Raw genomic sequence first — 19,649 nt, forward strand, 5'->3', positions numbered from 1 at the left:
TCTCCCATTGAATGACCCCTTGCCTTCATACCTTGGTGAATGACCTGCCATGTGTGACCTTGTAAGAACCTTTACTTGGAGGTCATTATATCTTGTTCTGGAGTAGTGGGTGACCATCCAATTTACTGGTTATGTCCAGCCAGCTGCAAACTAGTGCTTTTCTCTATGATGTCTTCAAAACTTCCCCAGCCATGTAAGAAAGAACCAACTACACATGGGTAGGGTGTTTTTTGTTTTTGTTTGTTTTGTTTTTATACCTCAGCAGCTGCCTGTCTGCTTTTCCTTTTACAAAATATAAATCTAAACTGTCCCCAAGTACTGGAAAATAAACAAGAAAGTAAAAACAGCAAATCATATTAATTATGGAACAAAAACCCTTCCTGCTGATCAGATTTAATATATTGCTGAAAGTCCTTCCTCAGCCTTTCAGTCTGTGCCTGCTAGTGATCTGTGGTTGAGTAGCTGGTAGCTACATTGCTAATCTGGGATGGCAGCCCAGAGGACTATCTTGAACCTACTACAGAAGCCAGCTACCCACCACTATTGTCTGTGCCTTTGTTTACAGAAAAATATGTCGTTCTAATCCCATGTGTGGTGGGAAGTGGAGTGGGCGGTTTGATTCCATGTGTGAGGGTTTTTATTTGAAAGAAATCCAGTATCCAAACATCAAGCTCTGCAGATTACATTACCGATGTCCTCTACAAAAATGTGTACGAAAGAAGCAGTTGTTAAAGTCCCACGCATTGCTGCATATATACTGGACTGCTGCTGCACTTGGCTTCATCCACCAAGAAAAGACTGTAACAATGAAGAAATGGTCACTAAGAAATTGGTGTCTGTTTAGTGTTACAATCAATGCTCTGTTAATCAGTTAGAGCTTTACAATAAAACTCCAAAATGGTTGTTTTATAGCAATCAATATACTTGACATTTTCCTGTTTATCGATCATTGCTTAAACTTGCTGATACATTGCAGGATAGTTGTACGGTGCAGCTGTGATTCCAATAATGGTAATGTATGCATGGATACGGGAGTTGAGTCTTATACTAAACAGAGGTGTAAAAAAAATCACCAGGCCCTTTGCAATACATACACTATTTACAGTTTATCATTCACGAACATCTTTGTGAATAATTTAGTGGGTACCAAATCTTTATTAGGCTTCATAATTTTTTGCTGCAGCTGTGCATAGACGAGCATTTGTTTATTTATTTTTTATCTCTGCAGTGGTCCTTTGCACTGAGCTTAGATTTGATACTTTTTTTTTTTTTAATTTAGTGAATCCAATGAAGCCCCCCCCCCCCCCCACGAAGCAAACAGAAAATGATTAAATTACAATTTCTCAGTTGAAACCTTGTTTGGATGGATGGATGGATGGAGTGAGTCCTCCACCAGAAGCCTGGGAGCCTGAGGGTCTTGCACAGTATCTTTGCTCATCCTAGGACTGTGCTCTTCTGGAAAAAGATTTTAGAAGTCATGCCTGGGATCTGCTGGAGCCAATTGCGTAGTTTGGGGTCACTTCTCCTAGTGCTCCCATTACCGTGACAACCACTCTTGCCTCCACCCTTCTCTACCTTTTTTCTCAGCCCTTGGTACTTATCAACCTTTTATGTGTTCCTTCTTATTCATGTTGCTATAACTAGCTACATCCATTACTACATCCTTTTTCCTCTGCTTGTCCACCACTACTATCCTGTTGGTTAGCCCTCACCACTTGGTCTTTCTGGATCTGTAAGTCCTACAGGGTCTTAGCTTGGTCATTGTCAACCACCCTAGGGGGTGTATTTCATTTTGACCTTGGGACTTCCAGGCCACATTTGGCATTCCAGTATACTACCTTCTGCCAGATACTCTTCCAGTATTGCTTCATCTCCACACTAGGTGGGACTGTTCTCTTATGGTTTCCCTGCCATCGAGAATGCATCTTGGATGGTTCAGTGGAGAACATCTGGGTGATTCTGCTGGCTTCTGTCTGTCTGGTATAGCTCTTCAAGCAGTCAGAAACTGACAAGGAAAGATTCACAGCATTGGCTAAGGTCTCGGATACAGCAGCTGGTTGTATTTCTTATCCCTTTCTTCATCACACCACCTGGTGGGGCTGGTTGTGGCTGTTCAGCAAGCATTACCCTCAATTGAGAAGGAGAATAAAGGGAAGGGAACTGCAGAAAGTTGTAATGTGTGACTTCCTTATCTGCAATTCTGGCAAATCAGCTGATCTCAGTGACATCCCCCATTTTGTTCTAAAAATCCAAACATTCATGATGTGATGTTTAAGCTGATTAAGCTTGCAGACATTTGCACCTTTGCCGAATTACCTAGGTACATAACATCTCCCCTTTTTCATGCTCTGTTTAACTTACTCAGTGTCAGATCCTTTGAGATACTTTGCCAGTTCTGCACAGAATTTTTTAGTGTTTTCCTTGTGTCTGTTTTTTTTTTTTTTTTTTTATTTATATAGATGGAGTGGTGCTGCATACGTGTTATTTAAATTAGGTGCCACTATTTTACTATACAGCAGTGAATTCTAAAAATTTATTAGACAAAGAACCTATTTTTGGACTTCTGCTTCTTTATGCCACAACAGTGTATTTTAAATCAAGCAGTCAATATGGAATTGAACTGTAATTTTAAAAGCATGATATTTTTGCAAATTTTACAAATGAAAAAAAAAAAACATTAAAGCTGATAGATGCCTTGATTGGCATTATTCAGTGCCTATAAACTATGAAACGTGAATATTATGAATTTGCGACTTCTGAAGTTATGGTTTGTCATGATTTATGCCTGAATTAGACTTGAGTGGAAAATTTACATCATAACTTACAATGTAACTGGAAGACCCTCTTAACCCTATGTCGTACGCTTCCACATAACCTGACATGCACCTCCTGAAAAATGTAACTACATGACCGAAATACATGGAAAGTTGTGGGTTAAAAGGGGTTTCCAGTTATGTCGTAAGTTATGATGCAGCTGCAGAAGCCTAAATCAGGCATCAGCAGCAACGGCCACATTGTTCAACAGTCCTGAAACATAGGGCCATATTGGGTTCCTGTAGAAAAGAATGATAGTGGCTTCTTTAGATAAAGCAAATATTAAAAATAATCATAAAAAAATATCATTCAGTAGCAACACCAGGGATGAAAAATCAAAGAATAAAAAGACAACAACGGCAGCAACAGCACACGAAAGAATAAGTAAGTAAAAGGCAAGACAAAGTGAAAGATTCTCAATAGCATGATAAAACAGATGTTCCACCAAATGACACATTGGACCTGTGACCAACATAACAGGGCTCTTTTACATCAAGCTTTGAATTTCTTAACACATGTTTAGTATAAACGACTTGCAGTCTCTCCATCTGTCTCACCATGTCTTAAAAAATTACCCCCATCTGTTTATTCTAAAGTATAAAACACTTGAATACCAATCTGTCCATCTAACTTAAACAATAAAAAAACTACATTCAAGGTCTTAAACACCTAAAATGTTCAAAACTGAACTATGAATTTAATATTTAAAAAGATTTTTAAAAAATAATTGAAAAATGTGTACATAATTGTCAATTTTACAATAATCTCATGACCTAAGAATTATGTATAAGCTCGTAACTTGTGCTCAAAAATAAATAAATTAATAAACAATTCTCTCAGGATTCCAATTCCTTGACAGCTTGTCACACTTAAAAAAAAAAGTAACCGCTTCATTTTAGTGTTGGGATCACAACAACAGATTGTTTTCCTTCTGCCTCTCAAAAAGCAGGAAAAGCAGCAAACAAGATTTTAATGATTTGACAGTTGACTCATTTAAATGCCACTCATGTCCACTGAAGGCATCTTTTACAGAATGTGTTGAAGAATATGCAGTTGGTGGGTTGAATTTTGTTTAACATCTGTCTTCTCTTGTTTTTCTGCCATTTTAGTTACCATTGGCAGCGATATTTCTTTAATTTTTCACTGAATGTACCATTTCACACTTTAGGCAATCTTGGCAAACCTTTGTGCAATGAATAATATTTTCCATTCCCACGTCTTGAAAAGCACAGGTTTTAGGTTTGAGCAGTTGTTTGAGCACATTTGAATAATATAAATTTACTACTAGCCTTCCACCCAAACATAAAATTCTTAAGAAAGTTTTGCTATGTATTCATTCACCAGGTTTACAGAGCAATGATGTAATTTCAGACTTGAAATAAAATGTGCTGTACTGGTTTACTTACTCAAAAGCTTCAGTTTATATATAAGATGAGGGCATTAAAATGCACTTTTACAGTGCTTCTTTCTAATGTCTTTTTGCTGTTCTAACAAGTTCAGACCCAACAAACACCATTTGCTTTTACTCGTGTCTCTTGGACACATCTGCTAAACATGCAGCAAGTTTGTTTTGACACATAGCATATGGCTTTTGTTTTGAGAAGAATTCCTTTTGGGTTCACATTTACATTTGTAGCACTTAACTGACACTTTCATCTGGCAACTATTGAATAAGCATCATTTGCTTACAATAATTATTGCGTGCTAAGCACATTGATATAGATCACTGTAAATGGTAGTATGAAGCCCCTTTCATGTGCTCTTAACTTTCCACAGCATTTGAATGTGTCTTCACTTCACTCTGGTCAAATCTTTCAAAGGTTAGAATAACAATATTACAACGGTTAGATCTCCATGATAATGCAACATGTGAAAACTGCATTTAGTCACATTAATTGACAAATATAAACAAGATCATGATACCCTGACATAAGAAAGACACAACCAAGAACGCATTTCAGCCATCAGCAGACTTTCTAGGAACTGAACAGTCTTTTGGTCAACTTAAAGAATTTAAAGAGTAGCTCTCTGCATCTAAGAGCAGCGGGAATGTGAAAGCATGGTGTGAAAGGAGATAAAAGCTCAGAAAATCTTCTTTTGAGCCATACGTCTCTTGTTATTCCACTATGTCTGTAATAAAGAAGGAACTTCAAACAAGAACGTGACAGTAACATGAGCTGACTGTGGTTCTGGCTCTCAAGCTAGCCTGCACGAAGGCATTATAGGTCACTTGGTGTAGAGTCCAGGCTCACATATACAGCAAATACCACTCATACAGTGACTCACTCCTGTACAGTTTCCTGTACGTTTCACTCTGTTGGCATCTTAAACAGCTCGGGCTAAATCATCCTGAAGATCATCTATAAGATAAATTTAGTTAACAGGAGGGTGTGTAGCAACAACGATCAATGCCTCGCAGGCTTTCACTTTCTCCTAATGCTTTAGACCTTGGTAAAATTGAAATTTTCTGGTGAACAATGGATGTTCCTTGTATGTTCAGCACACTTTGAGACACTAGAGAAAAAACAACTTGGCCTTTTTGTTCTTTGTCTTTGTATATATATACACAGCCTTTTAAAGGAATCTATTTTTTCAGCTAAGAAATTGTTACTTGCGTCATGACAGCAGGAATAAATTATGCCTTTAACCAGATTTAGATAGTAGCTACTTTTCAGTGCAGTTTCTGAGCAGTTATGCACCATAGTGATAACCACAGTGACTAACATCGTCTAAAAGTTCATCTTTTTGCCAGATTAACCCTCTCAGGCTCAAATTAAGTTTTTTGTTGCTAATGCACAACCAAGTCCTGCAGTGGTACTTCTGAGTAAAAAAACCTCGTAAAATATGTATGTGGGGTAATCAGGTTGTTAGTTTTTAACTGTTGCAAATCGGCAACGTCTGCCTTGAGAGGGTTAAGTGTCAGTTTAATGAACTTAAAAATATTACTTCTAATCTGTTGAAAAATCAATGATTAACAACTGGTAAAAAGTAAAAGTAAAGTAAAAAACTGAACAGAAATGTAAATTTAAATAACATCAGCGGAACACATAAACCTTGAGGTCTTAAAATCTTCTTTTCTCTCCTAAAACATTTACTAACATGTCCAAATCACTTTTAATCCTGGGTAGACTTACTAAGCCCTTTGAGTAACTTTCATCCTGAGGAGAGCTGTCATTTTATAGCCTTTTAAAGCCTCTGAGCTTTAAACACATGGAATTTCCAAGTAATATAGTCTAATTTTATCAAAGGAAGATACCTAGAGTCAATACACAGAGGAATTTACACTGCTTACATTGTTCCAAGGACAAGCTGTTTATATATAGTTCATTTAATGAACCTGGCTAACTGACTAATATTAAGGCATTGCTTGTAACTTCTGATTGAGAAAAGCCTAAAACCCAAAAGCAAGACAAAAGAAATGCGTAGGTTACTGGTATCTTCCTGGCACGAAGATGTAAGAAAGTGGTCATGCTAAAAGTAAGGCCCAGGTTATGAGCTAAAGTATTACCAATAAAACAGATATTAAGAGAAAGCTGGAAAGGTTTGGATGAATCAGTTGATTGAACTGGATGGATTGTGAACAGTTGTACACAGTGTTATTCTTCTGAAAACATCATGGTGACCTTTCAGAACCTCAGCACCCGTAATTCTGAAATCTCATGTGAACACCGAAATGTTTACAAAAAAAGGTGTGGATCGAAGAGTCAGACTCCTGAAAAGTGTATACCTGCATCTGAGATCTCGAGTGTGGTGTGAATTTGTAGCAGCTATCATACTTGGCTGGTGTTTCTCTCCCTTTCCGTCTTCTACCCCCCATTCGCCCAGCCTTGTTGTTGCCTCTGTGTCACACTTCTGTCTCTAGTTCCTTTCTTCTGTCTCTTTCTTTCTCTCCGAATCTTTTTATCTCTTTGGTAACTGTAAATATGCTCTCCTATAATCAGATCAAACAACGGACTTATGCCTTCATGACACTGTGGGGCAGATGTCCTAAACAGGGCAAAACAGCGTGTGAGTGCAACCCCCAAATAGCGCTGATATTTGGGGGTTGATTTACAAAAATTGTGCTTTTTTATAAATAGGTGCAGTCAGTTCATTTCAATATGACATGCCCAATCTGCCAAGAACCATGCAAGTTGATATTCAGCTAAGAGTAACTTACTAACACTACAGGCACAGCTCATTACTTGCTGTGAGAAAAGCATATAATTATAGGTCCATGTTCATGTCCATGTGTACATTAAATGTACGCCTACAGTGGCGGTCTGGCAGAGAGAGTTGTTATGATCAAACAGGCTTCAGTAATTACCAGACGCCAATGTAGGACTGTAAGCTGTACAAAAATATTTTTACATTGTGTTCATGTATTAAGACAACATCTCTTTAAGAGATAAACCAGAACCGGAAATACCCGACTGATAAAAGTTTATTTCTATACTCTGCGACTGGTGGTGTGACCACAATTTTTCTATGCTAGATTTGTTTAGTTTTAAAAAATGGATCTGGAGATTTGATGTGAGAGTCTTCTGTGCATCTGTGATCGATATCTCAGCTATTGTCAAAGTGCATACAGCTGAATTTGTGTAGCTCCACTACTAAAAACAGTCATGAGACACAGCTCACGAGATCGCAGTGTGTGCGCTGTCCATGGTTCTGAAATCTTTTTTTTTTTATGAAAAATGTAGGTTTAAAGTTTATTAACATAAATGCATTAATCAGAAGAAAAACAAATATTACCTTCAGACTTTCAAACCAAATCAAACAGAAAAAGCGACTTTTTCTCTCAAGCACAGACTTACTGTGCTTGAGGTCCAAGGCCTGATTATTTTTAGAATTGGTTCAACATCATTATCCATCTATTCTCTCTGTTCTTCAGCTATTTCACTTTGAACCCCATTGTGAAATTCCTGCCACAGAAGTGTCAGTATGTTGTGTTGCTCCTTTTGACTGGTGGTTCCAGGTCATTTATGGAGCAAATTTACATTTAGGTGGCTTAGAAATTTGTATGTTTTCATCAGATCTTCATATGGCTTTTCAAACACATTTTTCAACACAAGTTGAACAATGTTTCATTCTTTTAGGATGTGCTCTTAAATCTCTGCAATGCAACCATAATTCCACTATATGAAGTACTTAAAATAATACATGCTTTTTTCAGCATTAGACATATCAGTCCAATAAATTGCATGTTCCAGTTGTTAGTCAGTGTGTTTGTGTACAACATTTAACTATTCTTCCCCCTGTATTTTGTACTTGAGAAAGGAACTCCCAAAAACGCATATGGAAGACGGTTGGTCACAAAAATTGACAAATGAATTCTCTCCTCTTAATCACAGTCGTGTTGCTGTGGTCTCTTTGTAAATAATAACAGTACATTTTTTATGGCAAAAACCACTTAACCCTGGTAAATCTGGCTTTATATCTGCGCTGATGGCACTACTAAGAAGGTATGGTGGTTTCAGAGACAACTTTGCATCCCTATTTCCTGGCGAAGGCTTTAACATTTAACAATTAAATAGACGACTTTTTTTTTCTTCGTCAGTCTGAAAATGGAACTGATGTTACAGGATTAAATTAGGTGTAAAGGGAAATAATTGGATTTAAGTGAGTCTCTTGTTTAACAGAGCAAATTGTTATCTTGTTCCTGCACCTATTGTTTGTTTTCCTGGGTCAGCATTCCTTTGAGGAAGGCATCTACACTTTCTCTTTAGACAACGTAGTCTTTGTTAGCGTTAGTGCATTTCTGCATTTCCATAGGTGAAGCCTACAGTTTCTTTGGTAAACTAAACAGTAAGTGTGGGTGAAATATGCATAAGGTTATGATTAAAATATAAGGTGGTTTAAAAAAAGGTTGTACTCAACAAAGTCAATCAAGTGTAATTATTTTGACTCGATTTGATGCTTCGGCCAGCTATATTCTCTTTCATATTCAATCCGGATTTTTTTTTTTTTAAGTCAAGTAGCAAATATGTAATAAAACCTGAGTTTGCTTAATATATTACAGGGAAGGCAGTCTGCATAAGTAAAGTAAACATACACCAAAAAAGGAAAAGGAGACATAATCACATTGACAGAAAGAAAAATTGCATTTGTGATGTTAAAAAAGCAGAGGGGAAATTTATTTATAGTGTAGGTTCTTGGCATTCTTGGCATTGCCTTTTCTCTTTACTTACTCTTTATTTCTTAACTTAGAAAACTAATGTTGAGATGCCAATAAACAAAGCACTGCTCCAGATAAAAAGGAGAAAAAAATCTATTGTAATGCTCTGTGAGCTACCTGTGACCAAGGGGAGCACACTCTAATTCTTAATGAGTAAAACCTTTTTTTAATACAGTTAAAGGTAAGGTCAAGTTATGTGTGTAATTATGGGTTGGTGGGCTTTGTTCATTTCTAATGCAAAATGTGATACTGAATAATAATCTTGTTTCACGACAGAGCTGCATGAGGTACACAAAAAATATAAATAATCCTGATTAATAAAGAAGTAGGCGAATTAGACAAAGGGAAACAAATCGAAAGAGACAGCGCATTGAAGTTTTGCTTGTCTTCCTGCATTACACTGAAAAGTAGACCTACAGAGGAAGAGCATCACATAGAGACTTGTCAGTCTTGGCTGAAGCAGCTTAGGGACGCAGCCTTGTCCATCATCCTTCTTGCTGACAGACATGGACAAAGGCACATACGACCAAAGACCTGACAGATGCAGAACATAGTGTCTTTCTATCTCCTTACATATATGACAGTCTATGTTTTTTATGCATGTTCAGAATTTCCAATCAGGTGAGCAAAATCTTATATTTTTTCATGCATTTAATTTCAAGGGTAAACCGTCAATACACAGTACTCTAGTTTCTTGATGGAAACCACATGCTGCTTTAAATTCACCATTTTCACTTTTTATTGAATCAATGCTGATTTTTGGCATGAGGACTTTAGAAACTTGACGATTAGCATTTTGATGACTATACAGAGATCGCAGACTGTATGGTGTGTGGTTCAGTTAATGAACAAGTTATGAAAAAGGTATGTGAAAAACAATCCACTGGACTAATATTTCCACATAAAACCTACTTCTGAGTGGTGATTTTTGCCTCTCTCCCCTCTCCAATAATTTGAATGACCCTGTTGCACATGTAAACACACTGTTTCATGCCAAAGGTCATTTCATTAAGCTTCAAAGTATATTTTGTATGACAAAGATGTTCTTGGTAGCTGTCACGCAGGAGAATTCAATACATATTTCTGCATTTTAAAATGATAATACAAACAACAGAGTAGCGCATAACCAACTGCATCAGTCATCAGTAGGTGTGTTATTAAAGTAGATAACTAAAATTTATTGAGAAACTATAGGATTAAAAAATTGCAGCAGTTGTTAAAGTATTATTGTTTGTGTCAGAAATATAGATTTCTGACATAAGATCCATTTGTAATACTGGAAAATATAGAAATATGATAATAGACAGTTACACAGAGCATACGCAGAGTAACACTATTACTGCAACTAGGTGCCTTGTGATAAATACAAATTAAATAATCGCTCTCTTTCAACCACTTTAATATCCATCCACCCATGTTCTGCCCTTTGTCTGGGTCCAGATTGGAAGGGACTTCCCTATCTCCAGCCAACTCCTTCAGCTCCTCCAGGGGATCACTGATGCACTGCTAAGCCAGCCGAGAGATGTAATCTGCCCTGGGATGTCCTCTCGGTAGGACATGCTCAAAACTCCTCACCTAGGAGACATCCATGTCAAATGCCTAAACCACCTCAACTGGCTCCTCGCAGAGGAGCAGACATCAGGATGTCCGCCTTTATCAGTGACCCTATTTTATCTGGTACTACCCAGGGCTGAGGACCATTGGTGAGAGTTGGAATGCAGATTGAGCAGTACATTGAAGCCCTCTAGCATAGCTAATCCATGACCTCTCATATCAAGAAAATGGCACAGAGACATGAGAGTCATAAAAAAGGAAACACCACAATGGTGACATGGTTCTCACTCTGATCTGTACTTGAAACCAAAGTAATTTAAACACTCGAGCAAAAGGCTTTTTTTCTCCCTTTTGACATAACTGTTACACTGTTTGGTTGTTTATGTGTATGAATTGTAGGTACTGCAAGATTTTGCATGGTTTTATACTATGAATATGCAAATTATGTTTCTGTAGAGCGTTTAAGAAGGTGCTTTATTTGATATTATATCATGAGATCTGTTACATTACAATATGTTGAATTACAAGACGACTGAGGTTTGTGCTCTCACATGAGACTGTTATTTTATTTTATTGCATTGCATTCGCTTCACTATTTTAGCATTTTGTTTTATTTTATTGCCTGTGGAGTGGTGGGGAAATTTTGTTCTTAAATTCATTTTTTCACCTAAATGTTTTATTTATAATTTGTCTTTGCAAAACCTTGTCCTTTAAAAATCGCTCCAATGATTTTTGTTTTTCTCAGTGAATGTTCAAATGTACATTTCTACTCCCTCATATTCCATTCCTGTCATTCTGTCATTCACAGAATATCCTAACTCTTTCGCCAAACTTGCTTTGCTTTACATGCATTTGCTGCCACTGTATGTGTAGTAACTTTACTTTGAAGTGGCTTGAACTGTGTGGTTGTTGAAGATGGGAGATGGCGAGAGAAAGAAGTGAGTGAGAAAGGGAGATAGAAGAGATTGAAGAAAGGAAAGGAGTGGAGACAGAACCAGAAAATGCAGAATGATGGCACAGTTTTTCCTCCCACATTCAGCTGCTGAATTATAAAATAGAAGTTTTCATTTTATACTGCACTACAGAAAACTCATAAATAAATATTCACTGTATTTTATTTGCATAGACAATGAACAAAGTACACTTCCTTTATTGCAAAATGCAACTTTTGCTCTTCCTTTCTCCTTCATGTTTCCTGATTGCAGCAAAATATAAAATGATGAGCGGGGAATGTTTTCACTTTTCAAAATACACCAAGAAAAAAAATACTTTAGAGTGAAAAAGAAAAAGTAGGTTTTCAGGTTGTTACAAGAGGTTCACAATTTTGTGCCAAACACAACCAAACACAAAAAAAACAGCTTGATTAGATTATTACTGACATACGCAGGTGTTTTTATACATACACACTCACAAGAATATCATGTACAGAGAGCTTATCAAGGGAAGGGTATGGCATGTTTGCAGACAGTTTTGGCAAGACATAAAGCAAGAGAAACACAAGAAAGTAATAATGAGAAAGAAATAAAAAGTGGAATTTTTTTGCCTCCTACTTCTGTGTTGAGGAAAACTTTTTTTTACTTCAGAGTGTGTCTTTGTCAGTGTTGTTTGTGTATGTGTGTTAATAAGAAGAGGTGTAAACACGATAGTGTGCATGTGTATGCATGCTTATAAAGTGTATTAATAAACTGAGGGAGGGTCTCGTCAAGGTGATAAATAGAACAGAGCACACCGGGACAGATTAGAGAGAGAGTGTGAACAAAAAAAGAAAATAAAGAGATTAACTATAGGATGCCTTGAGAATGAAGGATTGAGGAGGGGCAGAGGGAGGGATGAAGCAATGTATACTGGGAAGGAAGGGAAAGAAATCACTGAGGAATGGATGAAAGGGTGAACAGAAGCTTTATAGGAGGAGGTGAAGAAAAAGAAATGAGACTGAGAGATGAAAGAGTGGACCTGGCTGGAAAAAAATAAAGGAACTGGGGAATGATGGTGATGAAGGAATAGAGATTAGAACATCTACAAGGGAACAATGGAGTAACAGGACGAGGATGGGGATGGCAGGTGATGAGGACATTATCTAGATCAGCGGTTTCCAACCTTTTTTGCGCCACGGACTGGTTTATGCCCGACAATATTTTCACGGACCGGCCTTTAAGGTGTCGCGGATAAATACAACAAAATAAAACTAATACCGGTACCGGAAAAAAGAAGATTTATTCATAACACACCTGAAAAGACCAAGGAAAACCGAGTAAACGATAAAAACGATAACAAAATAACGCTGAAAACCGATAAAAACCCTGAAAACTATACATTTCACACCTTAGCCTCAACTCTCGCGGCCCGGTACCAAACGACTCACGGACCGGTACCGGTCCGAGGCCCGGCGGTTGGGAACCGCTGATCTAGATTAAAGAGAAACCTGGATTTAAAAAAATATGCCAGTGCTATACTGAAAGAAGGTTAACATAAGGAAAACAAGACTGGAAGAAAAGAAAAGCGTTCGGATGAGTGGAGAAAGGTGACAAAAAAAGTGTCAGAAAGAGAAAGAAAAGTGGTGAAGCATACTGATGAGAGGAAACGGGAGTGAAGAAGGAAAATGGAAACAAAATTCCTAATCATGTCCCTGAATAATTACTAATTCATTGTAGCCTTTCTCATAAGCAGAACTGCATTCTCTGAATTAGCCATAATCTCCACCGCAAAACACATCTGATTCAGCCTGCTTGCAGCAATTATTCAGTAAAACTCTTAACTTTCTTAAGAGCCTTTGCTGTCACTCCTTTGTCTTCTCCCACCAAAACATACCGTGGGAGTCGGCACCATGCTGCGTGAATCAATTTTAAAAGGCGTTCTATACAAAGAGAGTATGGCACGCATCAGAGATTAAAGAAAATCAGTGAGAAAATCGGGGCAGGGAAATTCCAAGCGATGCAAATTGAATTTTTAAGCAAATTGTACCTTAACTGTCACTGTAACAACTCAGCTTTCTTTTCTCTTCGGTTTATGATGTGCTTGTGTGAACTTTAGATTAACCTTGCTTTCTCTTTTTTTCTTACTTTGTCTCGTTCTACATTCTTCTCTGCAGGGTGTGGTTCCAGTCAGGTATCAACTTCCTGGCTGTGAAACCCAGCAACCTTGTCGCATGGGAGATCAAACAGGAAATGGCACCGGGAAGCAGTTCGTTGGCAGTTATGTGCCAGAGAAAGGCCTCCTCCACAGCAGAGAGGTAGGAGTCAAACTCTCATATCTATTCTTTTTTAACTGCTACCTCTGCCATGCAGCAGCTATTTAACGTATCCCTTTTATAATGAGTAGTTGTGGGTGAGTAGCTGTTGGAAATGGTCTTTGATCTTTGTGCTTCAGGGCCATAAGAATGATAGTGCCACACATTTCTTAAAGCAGTCTTAGTTGTCTTTACAGTGACAGTAAAAGTGTCAGTTAATTTAAGAAAAGAAATTATTACAAGATCATTTTTTTTGACAATAACAATAACCATAAATTGTGTACTCATACATTAGCTTTGAGTTTAAAAGGTATAGGTGGCTCTTTTAGATTCTTACTGTTTTTTTTATTGAACACAACAATCTGTAAGCCATCTTTGAATCAGAAATTTAAGAAATCAGAAATTAAACATAGTGTAATTGTGTTGCCAGTAAAGAAGTTTTGTCTTATTGCCTATGGACTTATTGGTGATATGTGTGTATCACAGAATAAATACATACATGCATGTAGTACACAAAGGCTGGCAAGTGTCGACATCAGTGACTCACAACTCATGCTAAATTTGCCATGCATGTGTGAGTGTTTAGTTGGTGTCATCAGGGTAAAACCAGCAACGACATAGTAAGTACAGTCTCTTTTTTTGTTTGTTTTTTGTCACTAATGTAGCAGTCAATTAATACTTAACCTCAGTGCATGCTTACACTGACTTTGTTGTTGTATGGCGTTGATGGAGAAAGCAAATATAATCACTGTGGGTGAGATCTAAAACCCCAATATCCCAAAAAACGTCTCACTTAAAAAGACAGCAGAAGTTAATTGGATGGAACAGAAAATGTATTTGTGTTTAATTCGCATATTGTTACAGCTCAAAGCAAGCTCCAGGAATCAGTAATACAATTTTATTCCAAATCAACAAATCCCCAGTTTAAACTAAATGGATATTATAAGAGTGGTCGTTTTACAAAGAAGAGTAGCTGGCTCATTACAGTTCATACTCAGTCACTTTCACACTATCAACAGCGAAGCAAGTCATTCAGTGTGCTGTTGAATTGTTGAGTAATGTATTCTTGTACATATTTTCAAAGGGATTGATCGCATTTTGGAAACACTATAGTTATATGAGTGTCAAATATAAAATACACTGCACGAAAGAGCCTTTTATAGTTATAATCTATACTGATGCAACCATATACTAGTTTGATTAATCAACTTTAAATACTTCTTTCCTCTTATTCTCTTGTTGCTTTAAAGCAGTGCTGATGAATGACTTTCCATCTTCAAATCATTATTACATGGCCCCAGCTCAATTTGCACCACTTAGCTAGCTGTTAGCCACACCTTAACTCAACTGACAGACAGCTTCAGCACCGAGGAATGACCCAAAGTGAGCATTAAAAGATGTATAAGTGATGACGCATCAGCTTTGAGCTTTCAAATTAAGAGTGTCAGAGTTAAAAGTGTGTGTTTTGTTTTTTTAAAATCAGATATTTGCCTTTGAAGTGTATAGTACAGAAAGTATCTACCATGGGCAATCATACTTCCAACTGACAGGCACTTTAAGACATTTACTAGGAAACACACTTCACTGCTGTGAAGTTATTTACCAGGGGTTTACATTTACCAATACCATTTCCTCAAATAATGGGTCTATGATTTCTCAGTGGTTGCTGCTGAGATGTTGCACCTGACTAACATCCCTCGTGTCTTCAATCCCAGTGTTAGAATTTTAAATATGGAAAGTATTCTTTGGAGTTGTTGCATGGTATCATATCAAAACTGAGGGGTAGAGGACCCCTAGGATTTACACATAAAACAAACGAGAGCTCTAATGCATCATGTTGTGAAGTTTTTTGCTTAATCTAAGCAGCTTTTATTTATTTATTTTTTGTTTGAGCCCAGCATGGATTGTTACCACTGGCTGGCAGCTAGCTATGCTATTATCACTAGCATCTTCTGAAAAAACCTCCTGGCAATCTGGGATGAGAATACTGTGTTTCATAATGGGCTTAAACTCATTTGTATTTATATCATGTCGAGTAAAGTTGGATGGAGTTCTGGTGTGTATTCCAGAAATCTAATAAAAAGCCAGATGAAGCTGCTTACTGTGAATAATAAAATCATCACTGACTGGTTTTCACACAGTGGTTAAGCTAGTTGTTAGCTGTTCTTTTATTGTAATGTTATATGTTATAGAGACTCTCTGACAGAGCGGAGCTGATATTAAAGCACACGTGTCATTTGATATTTTTTAGCTTATGAGATCTGAAATCTCTGTTATTGCATAGTGCCTGTTCTATGTGTAGCCAGGGCTCAACTGAGTTTTAACCATCCTGAAATGTATTGTAGCCTGTTGGCTAAGAAGTAGTGGTGAGAGTTAAGCACATCTAGTCCTCCTCTATCCTCGGTGCTCTGTAGCATTTCTAAGCTTATATACAGGGTTTTCTTTCCAAGGGAATTCAGAGATTGAAGAATCCAGAGATCTAAACCAGTCAGGTAATGGTTTACTCTGGATCACTGAGAACAAATAACTGATTCTTGGGAAAACCATCAATTTTATTGAAGTGACCCTTTCCGTGAGATATATGTGTACAGACTTCCATCTAGCCAGATCTTCCACTTTCTTTAAAACTGGGATGTGGTTCAGGTTAGTTAAATCTGCAAGCCTAGGAGAAACATTAATGCCTAAAAATTTAATATATCGAGACTGCAATGATGTCAACGAAGAATTATGGAAGAAACAATTAATCAGAGGAATTGATGATTTTAATCAGTTTATCCAATAATTTGAAACTCAAGGAAGACAAATTCAATGTAATTGAAAGAGTGGTTTGTGAATGTTGGAAAAAAAAGCAATACATCATCTGCATAAAGGCTGATTTTATGTTCTACGTTCTTGCATTATACAGTGGGGCAAAAAAGTATTTAGTCAGCCACTGATTGTGCAAGTTCCCCCACTTAAAATGATGACAGAGGTCTGTAATTTGCACCAGAGGTACACAGAGGTCAAACGTTTACTATAGGTCTTTACCAGGTTTGCACACACAGTAGCTGGTATTTTGGCCCATTCCTCCATGCAGATCTTCTCGAGAGCAGTGATGTTTTGGGGCTGTCGCTGAGCAACACGGACTTTCAACTCCCGCCACAGATTTTCTATGGGGTTGAGGTCTGGAGACTGGCTAGGCCACTCCAGGACTTTCAAATGCTTCTTATGGAGCCACTCCTTTGTTGCCCGGGCGGTGTGTTTTGGATCATTGTCATGTTGGAAGACCCAGCCTCGTTTCATCTTCAAAGTTCTCACTGATGGAAGGAGGTTTTGGCTCAAAATCTCACGATACATGGCCCCATTCATTCTGTCCTTAACACGGATCAGTCGTCCTGTCCCCTTGGCAGAAAAACAGCCCCATAGCATGATGTTTCCACCCCCATGCTTCACAGTAGGTATGGTGTTCTTGGGATGCAACTCAGTATTCTTCTTCCTCCAAACACGACGAGTTGAGTTTATACCAAAACGTTCTACTTTGGTTTCATCTGACCACATGACATTCTCCCAATCCTCTGCTGTATCATCCATGTGCTCTCTGGCAAACTTCAGACGGGCCTGGACATGCACTGGCTTCAGCAGCGGAACACGTCTGGCACTGCGGGATTTGATTCCCTGCCGTTGTAGTGTGTTACTGATGGTGACCTTTGTTACTTTGGTCCCAGCTCTCTGCAGGTCATTCACCAGGTCCCCCCGTGTGGTTCTGGGATCTTTGCTCACCGTTCTCATGATCATTTTGACCCCACGGGATGAGATCTTGCGTGGAGCCCCAGATCGAGGGAGATTATCAGTGGTCTTGTATGTCTTCCATTTTCTGATGATTGCTCCCACAGTTGATTTTTTCACACCAAGCTGCTTGCCTATTGTAGATTCACTCTTCCCAGTCTGGTGCAGGTCTACAATACTTTTCCTGGTGTCCTTCGAAAGCTCTTTGGTCTTGGCCATGGCGGAGTTTGGAGTCTGACTGTTTGAGGCTGTGGACAGGTGTCTTTTATACAGATGATGAGTTCAAACAGGTGCCATTCATACAGGTAACGAGTAGGGGACAGAAAAGCTTCTCACAGAAGATGTTACAGGTCTGTGAGAGCCAGAGATTTTCCTTGTTTGAGGTGACCAAATACTTATTTTCCACCCTAATTTACGAATAAATTCTTTACAAATCCTACCATGTGAATTCATGGATTTTTTTTTCACATCCTGTCTCTCACAGTTGAAGTGTACCTCTGGTGCAAATTACTGACCTCTGTCATCATTTTAAGTGCGGGAACTTGCACAATCGGTGGCTGACTAAATATGTTTTTGCCCCACTGTAGGACCTTAATCACTATAGCCTGTCTAATTGCTGCTGCTAATAGTGCAATAAAGATTGCAAACAGTGAGGGGGAGAGTAGGCATCCTTTCCTAGTGCCCCTCTGGAGAAGATGTTTGGTCATTTGTTCTGACACATCCTGTTGGGGAACTGCACAATATTTTTAACCACTTTATGAAAGTCGGCTTCCTCGCTTCCATATACTGTGTTCCCAATGAAGCTGTTAACAGCATATACAGTTGTAATAACGTACCTGATTTGTTACTGTGTTTCAAGCAAGGTCTTTTTACTAAGAATTGAGGGTTCCTTTAATCAATTATTTCATTTGATTCTAGTTTTGCTTTGCATATTTTGTTCATCACTTCCTGTTCCTGGGAAGACATGTAGGCTTCTTCTAAGGATTTAATGGTTTCTTCTAATTCCTCAATATATTTGTTTTCTCTTTTCTCCTTATGTGATGAGAATAAAATGATTTTACCTCTCAGCACAGCTTTCCCTCCCTTCCAGAGAACAGATGCTGATGTTTCAGGCAAACTCACTTTCTATTTGGGTTCACGTTAATGGTCCTTGGATCTGGAATTACAGAGTTTGGTGATCAACAAATAATTGTGCCCTAGATAGAGGAGAATGCAATGATTGATTTTTGCTTTGGGAAAAGCTGAAACTTCACAGTTGCGACTGTGATTGGAGAGCCAGTGTTTGTGTAAGCATAATAACTAACAGTTTGTAGTTGGGTTTAGGGGAATTAAATAGAAATATATAATGTTTTTCGACTAATATTTTGATCCTGTGGTGAAATTCAACTTAAACTTGAACTGGACACAGATTCATATTCCTGTGGTTCACTTGGCAAAATGGCTGGTATAATACTAAAGGTGCTTTTTTGGGATATGTCAGCTATTGTAGCCTCAAGGCAGAGAAGTCATTTTCCAGGCCCATTGTCATCCATCAGGAAAATGTTGTTTGAGGTGTTTAGATGGGGTTGATTTCAAATGACTACTAATTTCCTCGAGCTTTGGGACACATCCATGTCTGGTAGAGGCAGTTTTTTAAAATAATTATTTTATTTTATTTTGCCCTGAAGGAAAAAACTCATTAAATTAATGTGAAAAAGTGGTGCTTTAGAATCTAAATTATAATATGACTTTCAGAGACACATACAAAAAAATAAAAAATAAATCAGAGATGCACGTACAAGCTCATTCATATTCTTGCACACACACATTTCTACCATTTTCAAAGTGATCCTGTAATCACATTTGTGCCTCAAAGCACAGATTATGACTCAAAGACAAACATATACAAGTGTTTTGATGAACACAGATAAATGTATAAGCAGCTACCCCCTAACTGCAACAGCAATGGGATTTTTTGTTTGTTTTTTTAACTACAGAAAAGACATACACATATCCCATACCAGCATGCCAAGCGTTGCCAGCATACAACAGGCAGATCACATACTTTTATCAGTGACGGTGTAGGCAGGATGGCTAATTAAAGGAGCTGATCTCTATAAAGCTCTAATGAGATATTACTGGTTGGGACATGGA

General features: G+C 37.9%; 1 protein-coding gene across 1 annotated transcript in view; it reads left to right on the forward strand.

The window, feature by feature from the left end:
• LOC146657803 (transmembrane protein 132C) overlaps positions 1-19,649 on the forward strand; it is a 296,469-nt gene that overhangs the window by 128,978 nt on the left and 147,842 nt on the right. The window contains exon 4 of the mRNA XM_085426136.1: positions 13,614-13,754. Within this exon, the coding sequence (XP_085282262.1) occupies positions 13,614-13,754 (141 nt within the window). The remainder of the gene's footprint in view (positions 1-13,613; positions 13,755-19,649) is intronic.

This window comes from Rhamphochromis longiceps, linkage group LG12, assembly GCF_057381845.1.
Source record: "Rhamphochromis longiceps isolate RC_006_pf linkage group LG12, R_longiceps_female_GT1.1, whole genome shotgun sequence".
In the NCBI taxonomy this organism is placed as follows: domain Eukaryota; kingdom Metazoa; phylum Chordata; class Actinopteri; order Cichliformes; family Cichlidae; genus Rhamphochromis; species Rhamphochromis longiceps.